This window comes from Macrobrachium rosenbergii, chromosome 13, assembly GCF_040412425.1.
Source record: "Macrobrachium rosenbergii isolate ZJJX-2024 chromosome 13, ASM4041242v1, whole genome shotgun sequence".
In the NCBI taxonomy this organism is placed as follows: Eukaryota; Metazoa; Arthropoda; class Malacostraca; order Decapoda; family Palaemonidae; genus Macrobrachium; species Macrobrachium rosenbergii.
In genome coordinates this window covers 21379367-21393541 of record NC_089753.1, presented here as the reverse complement: position 1 = coordinate 21393541, position 14175 = coordinate 21379367, and the positions used below count along the sequence as shown (strand labels likewise).

Here is a 14175-nt window from a genome sequence, read left to right as displayed (position 1 = left end):
ATTGGTTTGGATGGTGGGTTCCGGGGAGGTACCAGACGTCTGAGCAACGCTGCCAGGCAAGTCATTCCAGTATAGTACCTTGTCATTTTCTGCATATTAGTGAGTTATATTAACTAAATTATGTGATTATATAATTGCACAGACCAATTTTATAATACAAAATCCCGCTTTGAGGAAGGCAACGAAACTATATCGTTATGATTTCAGTACGACATTTTGCGCCAGCCGGCGACCGGCAGCAAAGGCTTTGGAGGGGGGAGAAAAGACGAGTCTGCTGTGAGTTGTGACGCGTGAATGTTGTTTCGATTGGAACCCGCCGATGAAAATGAAAAATTATTTAGTGGTTAATAAGCTGTGTTAGCGAATCAAAGGGCTCTGCCAATCGACTCCCGGAGCCTCCTTAGATAGCCGTAGGGGTCGTTGTTTTTAAGTGTTTGTAAGTGAACCATGGCCAGGTTACTAGTGATGGTGGTGGTGTTGGCGGCTGTGATGGGGCTGGACGGTGGTGGAGATGTGTCTGCTACCTCCGTCGATTCCTGTTCTCCTGTCAGCGGCGTCTATCTTAGCAAGGGCTTCCGTGATCGTGTTCCCAGTCATCCTATTCCAGGTGAGTCATTGAGAAGTCCGTAAAGGCTTGCACGAATACCCTAGAAGGCTGAAAGATTAAAAAAAAAACAACAGCAGGAGTAACGGGTAAGCTGTAAGTAATTTTTGCCGTAGAAAAAAAACCTTCGAGTGTTTCACGTATCCACATTTCAGCTTAAGGGAATGATAGGCCTAAAGGCCTAGTTTTTGTCAGGATACACCGTTCCTTTGTAATAATTCACTGACTGTATTTTAGTTATGTATCGAAGCGCGAACTTGGTGGTTTAGGCACTGAAAGAGACCCAACTGAACAAAGGAGGAGACGTGTAATATTAGTTTCACTCTCGGCACCTCAATGTAACTCAGACCTTTGTTTTGAAGATGTGAGGGCCTCCAGATTTTATATGGGTGCCTTTCTGGGTGAAGGTTGTCTCTTGAAATATGAATGCCCAAGGCGACAGATAGCTTCATGTATCTGAAGTAGATTAGGCCGAAGCTTCGTTGAAACTTATTGAAATAAATTTCATTTAAATAATGAAATGAGCATAACTTATCCAGCCACAAGAAGATTTTTAACATTGGAATGACTGTAAATAGACATGACTCTCTCTCTCTCTCTCTCTCTCTCTCTCTCTCTCTCTTGTTGTGAAAATCAGTAGTGTCATTTAAATTATATTTTGAAGTCTCATGTGGCGTTTTGCTAAGATAATTGCTAGTAAGTTTTCTTTTATATACCTTACTAGGCGTTGTTAGATAGAAAGCCTTATACTTGCATTCACTTAAATCCTGAATACATAATTATTCAGTCTAACCTATTTATCAGTGTGGAAAAAGATTTTTCTTTAATTCAGTGCCTATTAATACAAAAGAGAGCCTTGACATTATTTTGTCAGAATAAAGAAATGGCTCACGAATATAGAAAATACGCGCAAATATGAAAATAACTCCACAAATTATTCGCCAATGCTTCCCATGCATTGGATTGCTTATAAAGATTTGACTGAGTCTGTAGTTCAGATGTATTCAAATAATACGAGTTCTACCGAAGTTGGAGGCCGCTTTCCTTGTACTAGTAACGAAGAAGAGGATCATATTCCTCGGCTGGTTTCTCAATAGGTCGGTGAGTACCACAAGGTTTTATTTATTTGTTTTTAGAGAATAAGAGGTTTTCTGTGTATATAATGACGTCAGATTCATTTTTCTGTTATACCACGCGCACTCTACGTGTTTCACTGCTAGTCATGTGTACATGTAACAGCTACTGTATATCCTCCATTGTCGATATAGGCCTAATGTGGGTACTCTTCTTTCTGTAGCTTAGATCACGTGCACTCTTACAGAGCAAAATAGGGTAATGTATTTTCCTTTTCTGTTCCGAAGTTAATTGCATGAAGGGATGAAAATTCCTTTTTTTTTATGGAAGGATCTTGTATTATACTATACAGAGATGATACCACTTTGTTTTATGTTCTGGCCGAACTGATTTGTATTTCTGTGCCGTTTGCTGTATAATGAAGTAAGATTAGATACGTGTGTATAAGAAGCTGTTCTGCAGTGCGAGGAGGTTAGACGCTTTTCGTTAAATCTTCGTTCGCCTCTGCTGGCATAAGCAGTGAATTGTGTGTTTAGTGGTTAGATCACTGTGGTGGGTCGCAGCCAGAATGAAGGAGAATCAGGGATAGCGGCATATTCTTTAAAACTTGACGTGAAAATCCCCTTTGTCTTAACGTTATTCATGTTTTTAATTACCTATACCCATAATAAACTGTACCGTTTGTCAATAACGCAATAGTCTGTTCAGAATTGTTAATAAATTTATGGATTTATTAGCAGTTTAGGTGCAAGTGCTGTAATTAGGCTAAATGACTGATTATTTCTTCTTTAAAATTATTTCTTCTTAAAAAAGAATGAATCACTGCTCATTTTGTGCATTCACCGTGGTCGTCTCAGTTGGGTAGAATGGTTGATAACGATTTTCGTCCAAACCAGAGGAATGATTAATATTCTCAAAAACGTACTGGAAGAGAACTGACCCACGAAATTGTAATGTGGTTCCTTCGAGTCTTCGATTTTAGGCTAGATGTATATTCTCTTTTATGAAGTCTAGCCTAAATAATGCTGACATACTACGCTTTACAATTAAATATACATTTTATTTTTTAGAATAAGTTCTTGAAAATTGGGTTGTAACCAACCGATAACGTGCGGTGCATCTAGAGAAAATAAACAGGGCAAGGGATTTCCGTAAATTTCTTTCATATAGATAACAGATTCATTATATTTATACATGGATTCTTACAGGCCTACAAGGCCTTTGGCAATCCTCATAGGTGATTGCCGAACAGTTCCTCAGTAAAAGTATAGGTGATAAAGGTGGTAGTTACTTTTTTCACACTTTTATTCTTAGGGTCATGCATTTGAATTCCATGTACTGTAAACTGTGAAAGCGAAATATCCAGTCTTTGAGTCGATGACCTACCAGCAGCATCTTACACACCAGGTCTGTGTGCGCGTTCCATGAGAGACTGGCATAAAGGACCATGGTAAAAGTACATCGAACACCTTCACAATCACTTGCCTGAGTAAGCGTAGACCATAGTATGTCATGCGGTTGGCACCTGCAGACTAGGTCAGTCGGTTCTGAAACGGGTTCCTCCCTAGCAATATATGGCCTTGGGTACCGGCCGCGCTGTGGCGAACTCGCGCCCACTAGGCTATGTGATCGACGGAACCATGTTATCATTTTCTCCCAGCATTGGTAGGAGGAGAAGCCCCGTTGCTTTGAGTCGGCTTTTGCCGTTTGCGTAGGGGTTGAGTGAATGTAGAGTTAATAGTGCCATGACCTTTGCTGTAGACATGTTTCTTGTTTTTAACACTGCTTTTCTTTTTGCTGTTGTTGTATCTTTGGTGAAAGCTTGCTCTCAAGTCGGTAGCCATTTGGCATTATCTTGCGTGACTGAAAGCTCAGGGCAGTCAGTGTTCTTTGGTCAGTTTCACTGACCTGTTGTCATGCCGCGTGCTATCATTATAGTTATACAAAAATTAAACAGTTGAGAGGCTGAGATAAGGAAAGTAGAGCAGTTGGTGCAACCTCATCCACATTCTTTCCTGGGATATATTTATCACGGGAAAGAATCCAGTTATATATATATATATATATATATATATATATATATATATATATATATATATATATATATATATATATATATTTACATACATACATACATACATCCATATATGCAAATGTTTACCCTAGAACTGAATTATGTACATGGTGGTTAGTCTAGTGCTTTAGAGAAGTGCATTTAGCCAGGAACCGTAGAGTCAGTACACTCTGGTCCCATTTTCTTGAGGTTGGGGGGAAATATATATACATATAGTCTTGTATATTTTTAACTATTAGATGTGGTTTACCAAGAATATTTAGACATTTTATTAGTAGCATTGTTTTTGTTCCTGATGTTCAGAGTAACTTTTTGACGAGGACTTTCCTATGTCGAAATCCATGTCCCCCTTCCCTTTCGACCCTCGTCCAAAGCAAAGGCATTTTCAATAGAGTGCATGCAACGTCTCCCCTGCCTTGTAATACAAGCAAGGGTTCGGCTGGGGCGGCCACAGGACAGTTTGTTGTTGCTTGCGTGTCCCCTTGTATTGGATTCCTCTGGCCTTTGAACCTTGCTTGCGCCGCATGACGGAAGTAGATGATTTTCCGGAACTGGAATACTACGCAGGGACTGGCGGTTTCGTTCGGCGAATAATTGATGGTCCTGAAATGGTATATATATAGTCGTTTCGGGTTGAATTTCGGTCTCGTAAAGATTAAATTCTAGAAATGGTATCTGACGGATCTTGTCGATTTTGGAATTTAATCTTGTAGGTTTTGAAATTCCATCTTATAGATTTTGAAGTTTAATCTTGTAGGTTTTGAAATTTTTAGGTTTTGAGAAGTTCAATCTTGTAGGTTTTGAAATTTCAGCTTCTAGATTTTGAAGTTCAATCTTGTAGGGTTTGAAATTTTATCTTGTAGGTTTTGAAATATGATGTTAGATTTTGGAATTTATTCTTGTAGATTTTGAACTTTAATCTTTTAGATGTTGAAATTTACCCTTCTAGATTTTGAAATTTAATCTTGTAGACTTGAAAATTTAATTTTGTAGATTTTGAAATTTAATCTTGTAGATTTTGAAATTTAATCTTGTAGATTTTGAAATTTAATCCTGTAGATTTAAACATTTAATCTTGTAGATTTGAAAATTTAGTCGTGGAGTTTTGAAAATTCAGTCTCGTAGATATGAACATTTAATCTTGTAGATTTAGAAATTTAATCATGTAGATTTGAAAATTTGGTCTTGAAGATTTGAAAATTCAGTCTTGTAGGTATGAAAATTTAATCTTGTAGATTTGAAAATTTAATCATGTAGATTTGAAAATTTAATCTTGCAGATTTGAAAATTCAGTCTTGTAGATATGAAAATTTAATCTTGTAGATTTTGAAAAGTTAATCATGTAGATTTGAAAATTTAATCTTGTGATTTGAAAATTTAATCTTGTAGATTTGAAAATTTAATCTTGCAGATTTGAAAATTCAGTCTTGTAGATATGAAAATTTAATCTTGTAGATTTTGAAATTTAATCATGTAGATTTGAAAATTTAATCTTGTAGATTTGAAAATTTAATCTTGTAGATTTGAAAATTTAATCTTGCAGATATGAAAATTCAGTCTTGTAGATTTTGAAATTTAATCATGTAGATTTGAAAATTTAATCTTGTAGATTTGAAAATTTAATCTTGTAGATTTCAAAATTTAATCTTGCAGATTTGAAAATTCGGTCTTGTAGATATGAAAATGTAATCTTGTAGATCTGAAAATTTAATCTGGTAGACTTTGAAATTTAATCTTGTAGATTTGAAAATTTAATCTTGTAGATGTGAAAATTGAATTTCATAATTCTGAGAAATTGAATTGCTTTGTTAATGATGAGGTAACATGGTGATATGATGATTAAATTTGGACGTGGGGTCAGTCTGTTACTGGTTTTCAGTGTATAGTAACAGTGATTCGGAGAGAGGCTGGAATAATATTTACTGTGTTAAGAAAAAGTTCAGAACCCATCAGGAGTTGCAGGTAGGAAAAACAAAGAAATGGGAGAGGCCCAGAAATTACAGATGAATGAGGTATGTGCAAAGTATCTCCTGCAGAAATCACTGAGCATATGATTCGAACGAATGGCGAAGGATTAGAGGAAGTAAATGAGCTCGTGATTCGAAAGAATGGCGAAGGATTCGAGGAAGCCACTGAGCTCATGATTCGAACGAATGGCGAAGGATTCGAGGAAGCCACTGAGTTCATGATTCGAAAGGATGGCGAAGGATTAGAGAAAGAATGAGAAGTCACTGAGCTCTTGATTCGAAAGAATGGATGAGGAAGTCGAAAGAATGGAGAAGGATTAGAGGAAGTCACTGAGCTTATGATTCGAAAGAATGGAGAAGTCTTGATTAGAGGAAGTCACTGAGCCATTCATGATTCGAAAGAATGGAGAAGGATTTAGAGGAAGTCACTGGAGCCAAGAAAAGTGGAGAAGGATTAGAGGAAGTCACTGATGATTTGAAAGAATGGAGAAGGATTAGAGGAAGTCACTGAGCTTATGATTCGAAAGAATGGAGAAGGATTAGAGGAAGCCACTGAGCTTATGATTCGAAAGAATGGAGAAGGATTAGAGGAAGCCACTGAGCTTATGATTCGAAAGAATGGAGAAGGATTAGAGGAAGCCACTGAGCTTATGATTCGAAAGAATGGAGAAGGATTAGAGGAAGCCACTGAGCTTATGATTCGAAAGAATGGAGAAGGATTAGAGGAAGTCACTGAGCTTATGATTCAAAAGAATGGAGAAGGATCTTATGATTCGGAATGTCACTGAGCTTTGATTCGAAAGAATGGAGAAGGATTAGAGGAAGCCACTGAGCTTATTCCGGAAAATGGAGAAGGATTGAAAGAATGAGCATGAAAGAATGAGATTAGAGAAGCCACTGACTGAGCTTATGATTCGAAAAGAATGGAGAAGGATTAGAGGAAGCCACTGAGCTTATGATTCGAAAGAATGGAGAAGGATTAGAGGAAGTCACTGAGCCTATGATTCGAAAGAATGGAGAAGGATTAGAGGAACTCCACTGGAGCTTATGATTCGGAAAGAATGGTGAAGAATTAGAGGAAGTCACTGAGCTTATGATTCGAAAGAATGGAGATTAGGATTAGAGGAAAGAATGGACTGAGCACTGAGCTGATTGAAAGAATGGAGAAGGATTAGAGAAAGTCACTGAGCTTATGATTCGAAAGAATGGAGAAGGATTAGAGGAAGTCACTGAGCTTATGATTCGAAAGAATGGAGAAGGATTAGAGAAAGTCACTGAGCTTATGATTCGAAAGAATGGAGAAGGATTAGAGGAAAGCCACTGAGCTTATGATTCGAAAAATGGAGAAGGATTAGAGGAAGCCACTGAGCTTATGATTCGAAAGAATGGAAAAGGATTAGAGGAATGGAAAGTTAGAGAAGTCACTGAGCTTATGATTCAAAGAATGGAGAAGGATTAGAGGAAGCCACTGAGCTTGATTCGAAAGAATGGAGAAGGATTAGAGAAGCCACTGAGCTTGTGATTCGAAAAGAATGGAGAAGGATTAGAGGAAGCCACTGAGCTTATGATTCGAAAGAATGGAGAAGGATTAGAGAAGTCAATGAGCTTATGATTCGAAAGAATGGAGAAGGATTGAGGAAGCCACTGAGCTTATGATTCGAAAGAATGGAGAAGGATTAGAGGAAGCCACTGAGCTTATGATTCGAAAGAATGAGAAGGATTAGAGGAAGTCACTGAGCTTATGATTTGAAAGAATGGAGAAGGATTAGAGAAAGTTGGGGAAGTCACTGAGCTTTGAGTGATTCGAAAGAATGGAGAAGGATTAGAGGAAGTCACTGAGCTTATGATTCGAAAGAATGGAGAAGGATTAGAGGAAGTCACTGAGCTTATGATTCGAAAGAATGGAGAAGGATTAGAGGAAGTCACTGAGCTTATGATTCGAAAGAATGGAGAAGGATTAGAGAAAGTCACTGAGCTTATGATTCGAAAGAATGGAGAAGGATTAGAGGAAGTCACTGAGCTTATGATTCGAAAGAATGGAGAAGGATTAGAGGAAGTCACTGAGCTTATGATTCGAAAGAATGGAGAAGGATTAGAGGAAGTCACTGAGCTTATGATTCGAAAGAATGGAGAAGGATTAGAGGGAAGTCACTCAGCTTTTATGATTCGAAAGAATGGAGAAGGATTTAGAGGAAGCCACTGAGCTTATGATTCGGAAAGAATGGAGAAGGATTAGAGGAAGCCACTGAGCTTGTGATTCGAAAGAATGGAGAAGGATTAGAGAAGCCACTGAGCTTATGCTTTGAAAGAATGGAGAAGATTAGAGGAAGCCACTGGAGCTTATGATTCGAAAGAATGGAGAAGGATTAGAGGAAGTCACTGAGCTTATGATTCGAAAGAATGGAGAAGGATTAGAGGAAGCCACTGAGCTTATGATTCGAAAGAATGGAGAAGGATTAGAGGACGCCACTGAGCTTATGATTCGAAAGAATGGAGAAGGATTAGAGGAAGTCACTGAGCTTATGATTCGAAAGAATGGAGAAGGATTAGAGGAAGCCACTGAGCTTATGATTCGAAAGAATGGAGAAGGATTAGAGGAAGTCACTGAGCTTATGAGTCGATAGAATGGAGAATGATTAGAGAAAGTCACTGAGCTTATGATTCGAAAGAATGGAGAAGGATTAGAGGAAGTCACTGAGCTTATGAGTCGAAAGAATGGAGAAGGATTAGAGGAAGTCACTGAGCTTATGAGTCGAAAGAATGGAGAAGGATTAGAGGAAGTCACTGAGCTTATGATTCGAAAGAATGGAGAAGGATTAGAGAAAGTCACTGAGATTATGATTCGAAAGAATGGAGAAGGATTAAAGGAAGTCACTGAGCTTATGATTCGAAAGAATGGAGAAGGATTAGAGTAAGTCACTGAGCTTATGATTCGAAAGAATGGAGAACGATTTGAGGAAGTCACTGAGCTTATGATTCTCAAGAATGGAGAAGGATTAGAGGAAGTCACTGAGCTTATGATTCAAAGAATGGAGAAGGATTAGAGGAAGTCACTGAGCTTATGATTCGAAAGAATGGAGAAGGATTAGAGGAATACTGAGCTTATGATTCGAAAGAATGGAGAAGGATTAGAGGAAGTCACTGAGCTTAAGATTCGAAAGAATGGAGAAGGATTAGAGGAAGTCACTGAGCTTTATGATTCGAAAAAGAATGGAGAAGGATTAGAGGAAGTCACTGAGCTTTATGATTTCAAGAATGGAGAAGGATTAGAGGAACTCACTGAGCTTATGATTCGAAAGAATGGAGAAGGATTAGAGGAAGTCACTGAGCTTATGATTCGAAAGAATGGAGAAGGATTAGAGGAAGTCACTGAGCTTATGATTCGAAAGAATGGAGAAGGATTAGAGGAAGTCACTGAGCTTATGATTCTCAAGAATGGAGAAGGATTAGAGGAACTCACTGAGCTTATGAGTCGAAAGAATGGAGAAGGATTAGAGGAAGTCACTGAGCTTATGATTCGAAAGAATGGGAGAAGGATTAGAGGAAGTCACTGAGCTTTATGAGTCGAAAGAATGGAGAAGGATTAGAGGAATACTGAGCTATGAGTCGAAAAGAATGGAGAAGGATTAGAGGAAGTCACTGAGCTTATGATTCGAAAGAATGGAGAAGGATTAGAGGAACTCACTGAGATTATGATTCGAAAGAAATGGAGAAGGATTAGAGAAGTCACTGAGCTTATGATTCGAAAGAATGGAGAAGGATTAGAGGAACTCACTGAGCTTTTATGATTCGGAAAGAATGGAGAAGGATTAGAGGAAGTCACTGAGCTTTTATGAGTCGAAAGAATGGAGAAGGATTAGAGGAAGTCACTGAGCCTGTATGAGTCGAAAGAATGGTGAAGGATTAGAGGAAGTCACTGAGCTTATGATTCGAAAGAATGGAGAAGGATTAGAGAAAGCCACTGAGCCTATGATTCGAAAGAATGGAGAAGGATTCGAGGAAGTCACTGAGGTTATGAGTCGAAAGAATGGAGGAGGATTAGAGAAAGTCACTGAGCCTATGATTCGAAAGAATGGAAGGATTAGAGGAAGTCACTGAGCCTATGAGTCGGAAAGAATGGAGAAGGATTAGAGGAAGCCACTGAGCTGAGTCGAAAGAATGAGAAGGATTAGAGGAAGTCACTGAGCTTATGCTTCGAAAGAATGGAGAAGGATTAGAGAAAGTCACTGAGCTTATGATCGGAAAGAATGGAGAAGGATTAGAGGACATCACTGAGCTTATGAGTCGAAAGAATGGAGAAGGATTAGAGGAAGTCACTGAGCCTATGATTCGAAAGAATGGAGAAGGATTAGAGAGCCGGCTGATTGAGCTTATGATTCGAAAGAATGGAGAAGGATTAGAGGAAGTCACTGGAGTTATGATTCGAAAGAATGGAGAAGGATTAGAGAAAAGTCACTGAGCCTATGATTCGAAAGAATGGAGAAGGATTAGAGGAAGTCACTGAGCATGATTCAAAAGAATGGAGAAGGATTAGAGGAAGTCACTGAGCTTATGAATAGAAAGAATGGAGAAGGATTAGAGGAAGTCACTGAGCTTATGATTCGAAAGAATGGAGAAGGATTAGAGGAAGCCACTGAGCTTATGATTCGAAAGAATGGAGAAGGATTAGAGAAAGTCACTGAGCTTATGAGTCGAAAGAATGGAGAAGGATTAGAGGGAACTCACTGAGCTTATGATTCGAAAGAATGGAGAAGGATTAGAGGAAGTCACTGAACATGTGATTCGAAAGAATGGAGAAGGATTAGAGAAAGTCACTGAATTATGAGTCGAAAGAATGGTGAAGGATTAGAGGAAGTCACTGAGCTTATGATTCAAAAAGAATGGAGAAGGGATTAGAGGAAGTCACTGAGCTTATGATTCGAAAGAATGGGTGAAGGATTAGAGGAAGTCGAGCGTATGATCTGAAAGATTGGAGAAGGATTAGAGGAACTCATTGAGCTTATGATTCGAAAGAATGGTGAAGGATTAGAGAACGTCACTGAGCTTATGATTCGAAAGAATGGAGAAGGATTAGAGGAAGTCACTGGAGCGGGTTCAAAGAATGGAGAAGGATTAGAGAAAGTCACTGAGCTTATGATTCGAAAGAATGGAGAAGGATTAGAGGAAGTCACTGAGCTCATGATTCGAAAGAATGGAGAAGGATTAGAGAAAGTCACTGAGCTTATGATTCGAAAGAATGGAGAAGGATTAGAGGAAGTCACTGAGCTTATGATTGGAAAGAATGGAAGGATTAGAGGAAGTCACTGAGCTTATGATTCAAAAAAATGGAGAAGGGATTAGAGAAAGCCACTGAAGCCTATGATTCGAAAGAATGGAAAGGATTAGAGGATGTCACTGAGCTTTTGAGTCGAAAGAATGGAGAAGGATTAGAGAACTCACTGAGGCTGATTCGAAAGAATGGAGAAGGATTAGAGGAAGTCACTGAGCGTATGATTCGAAAGAATGAGAAGGATTAGAGGAAGTCACTGAGCTCATTATATTGAAAACGAATGGTGAAGGATTAGAGGAAGCCACTGAGCTTATGATTCGAAAGAATGGTGAAGGATTAGAGGAAGTCACTGAGCTTATGATTCGAAAGAATGGTGAAGGATTAGAGGACGTCACTGAGCCTATGATTCGAAAGAATGGCGAAGGATTAGAGGAAGCCACTGAGCCTATGATTCGAAGGAATGTCGAAGGATTAGAGGAAGTCACTGAGCTTATGATTCGAAAGAATGGTGAAGGATTAGTGGACGTCACTGAGCCTATGATTCGAAAGAATGGAGAAGGATTAGAGGACCACTGAGGTTATGATTCGAAAGAATGGAGAAGGATTAGAGGAAGCCACTGAGTCTATGATTCGAAAGAATGGCGAAGGATTAGTGCACGTCACTGAGCTTATGATTCGAAAGAATGGTGAAGGATTAGAGCACGTCACTGAGCTTATGATTCGAAAGAATGGTGAAGGATTAGAGCACATCACTGAGCTTATGATTCGAAAGAATGGAGAAGGATTAGAGGACGTCACTGAGCCTATGATTCGAAAGAATGGCGAAGGATTAGAGGAAGCCACTTTGCTTATGATTCGAAGGAATGGCGAAGGATTAGAACACGTCACTGAGCTTATGATTCGAAAGAAATGGTGAAGGATTAGTGGACGTCAACTGAGCCTATGATTCGGAAAGAATGGTGAAGGATTAGAGGACCACTGTTTATGATTCGAAAGAATGGAGAAGGATTAGAGGAAGCCACTGAGTCTATGATTCGAAAGAATGGCGAAGGATTAGTGCACGTCACTGAGCTTATGATTCGAAAGAATGGTGAAGGATTAGAGGACGTCACTGATCCTATGATCTGAAAGGATGGTGAAGGATTAGAGGAAGCCACTAGCCTGGCGATCCGAAAGAATGGCGAAGGATTAGAGGACGTCACTGAGCCTATGATTCGAAAGAATGGTGAAGGATTAGAGGACGTCAATGAGCCTATGATTAGAAAGAATGGTGAAGGATTAGAGGAAGCCACTGAGCCTATGATTCGAAAGAATGGCGAAGGATTAGAGTACGTCACTGAGCCTATGATTCGAAAGAATGGTGAAGGATTAGGGGAAGCCACTGAGCCTATGATCCGAAAGAATGGCGAAGGATTAGAGGACGTCACTGAGCCTATGATTCGAAAGAATGGTGAAGGATTAGAGGACGTCACTGAGTCTGTAATTCCAAAGAATGGCGAAGGATTAAAGGAAGCCACTGAGCCTATGATTCGAAAGAATGGTGAAGGATTAGAGGAAGCCACTGAGCTCATGATTGGAAAGAATGGCGAAGGATTAGAGGAACTCATAGAGCTCATGATTCGAAAGAATGGTGAAGGATTAGACGAAGAACGAACGGGGAACCAGAGCATAGGCTAAATCAAAATTATATCCATTATAACGAATGAGAATAAGATGGTGTAACAGGCGTGTATTCCAAATCCCGCTGTGTTATTGTTTGGGAAGTGGAAAATAGAAACCATTCGATCAGGCTGAGTGACGAATTTTCAAGCCCTTTGGGAATCATTCATTCAGTCATTGTTCAGATGCATCCAGCAAACATCTCCCGAGTGGGTTAACTGCATTGTCTGCGCGAGATAATTAAATGGTGTTCCAGTGTTGCGTCCTACTACGGAATAGATTATTATTATTATTATTATTATTATTATTATTATTATTATTATTATTATTATACTGTTAAAATACTCATAGTAGCATGAGTCTTAAAATAGAGAAACAGGTCCACAGGTATGTATATGCACATATATTTAAGATTAATGCTAAGATAGCTTTCGGGAATCTGTACATGATGAATTAGAGAAATTTATTTCTGGTGATAGAAATTCATTTATTCAAAAATGAAAAAAAAAATAAATTAATAAATAGATGAAAATCTATATTGAAGTTGCAATTGCACGACATCCTCAGAGTTCAGATTGAGGTGGCTGTCTACCAGCGCGAGCTCCTGTTCCTGGATGATCCAGATGAAAATAAAAGATTGAAAACTGATGTATTTGAATAAATGGTTCATAGGAATGTAGACATTAATTTCCAGTTACTTTTGTCGGCGGCTGAAGATGTAAACGAGACTGGGTCTGGTCAGTCCGTGGATGGGTGACCGTTAGGAAATTTCTGACACGTCGGTACAGGAGCTCCTTATCGTGAACAACTGTGTGCCTTCAACTCCATTCTCAAAAGCTTGTGTAAAATCAGCAAGCTGAAATCTGGCGTAACCTCACGAGGTAGAAAAAGCATATATGTTTATGTACACACACATATGTAAATAAAAATATGCTTTTTCATATATGTATGTAAGTACATAATATATATATATATATATATATATATATGTATATATATATATATATATATATATATATATATATATATATATATATATATATATATATATATATATATAATATATATATATAATATATATATATATATATATATATATATATATATATATATATATATATATATATATATATACTGTATATATATAAAATAGTGTGCTTTCTGTTTGAATAAAAGAAATTACATGTAATTAGCCTACTACAGTTAACAAGAACATGACCCGAATTGCATGAGCCCAGATTTTGCAGGCCTATTTTTTCACGCAAACTCAATTTCCCCGATGGAAATGTGAAAGTTCCATTCCACGATCTTCCGTCATCAAGTGTTATTTGCCCAATTGCTCGTCCCTCTACGCGAGTCTTATTCTGCTTGATTTAATATTTGTCGTAATGAACAGAGTTATACCTGTTTCACTTGAATGAAAAGTGGACAGTTTGTAATGCATTTGTTTTATTGCATACTTGGAGTGATCACTTTCTGCTTTATTTTATTGTGGGAAGTGTCAGCCGTGTTGATTTGATAACTTGGG

At 38.3% G+C, this 14175-nt stretch overlaps 1 protein-coding gene across 1 annotated transcript in view; it reads left to right on the top strand.

Moving 5' to 3' along the window:
* Window positions 1–243: 243 nt before the first annotated feature.
* The window catches only part of dlp (dally-like), a 390852-nt gene continuing 376920 nt past the window's right edge, over window positions 244–14175 (top strand). The window contains exon 1 of the mRNA XM_067114476.1: window positions 244–607. Within this exon, the coding sequence (XP_066970577.1) occupies window positions 448–607 (160 nt within the window). The 5' untranslated portion in view covers window positions 244–447. The remainder of the gene's footprint in view (window positions 608–14175) is intronic.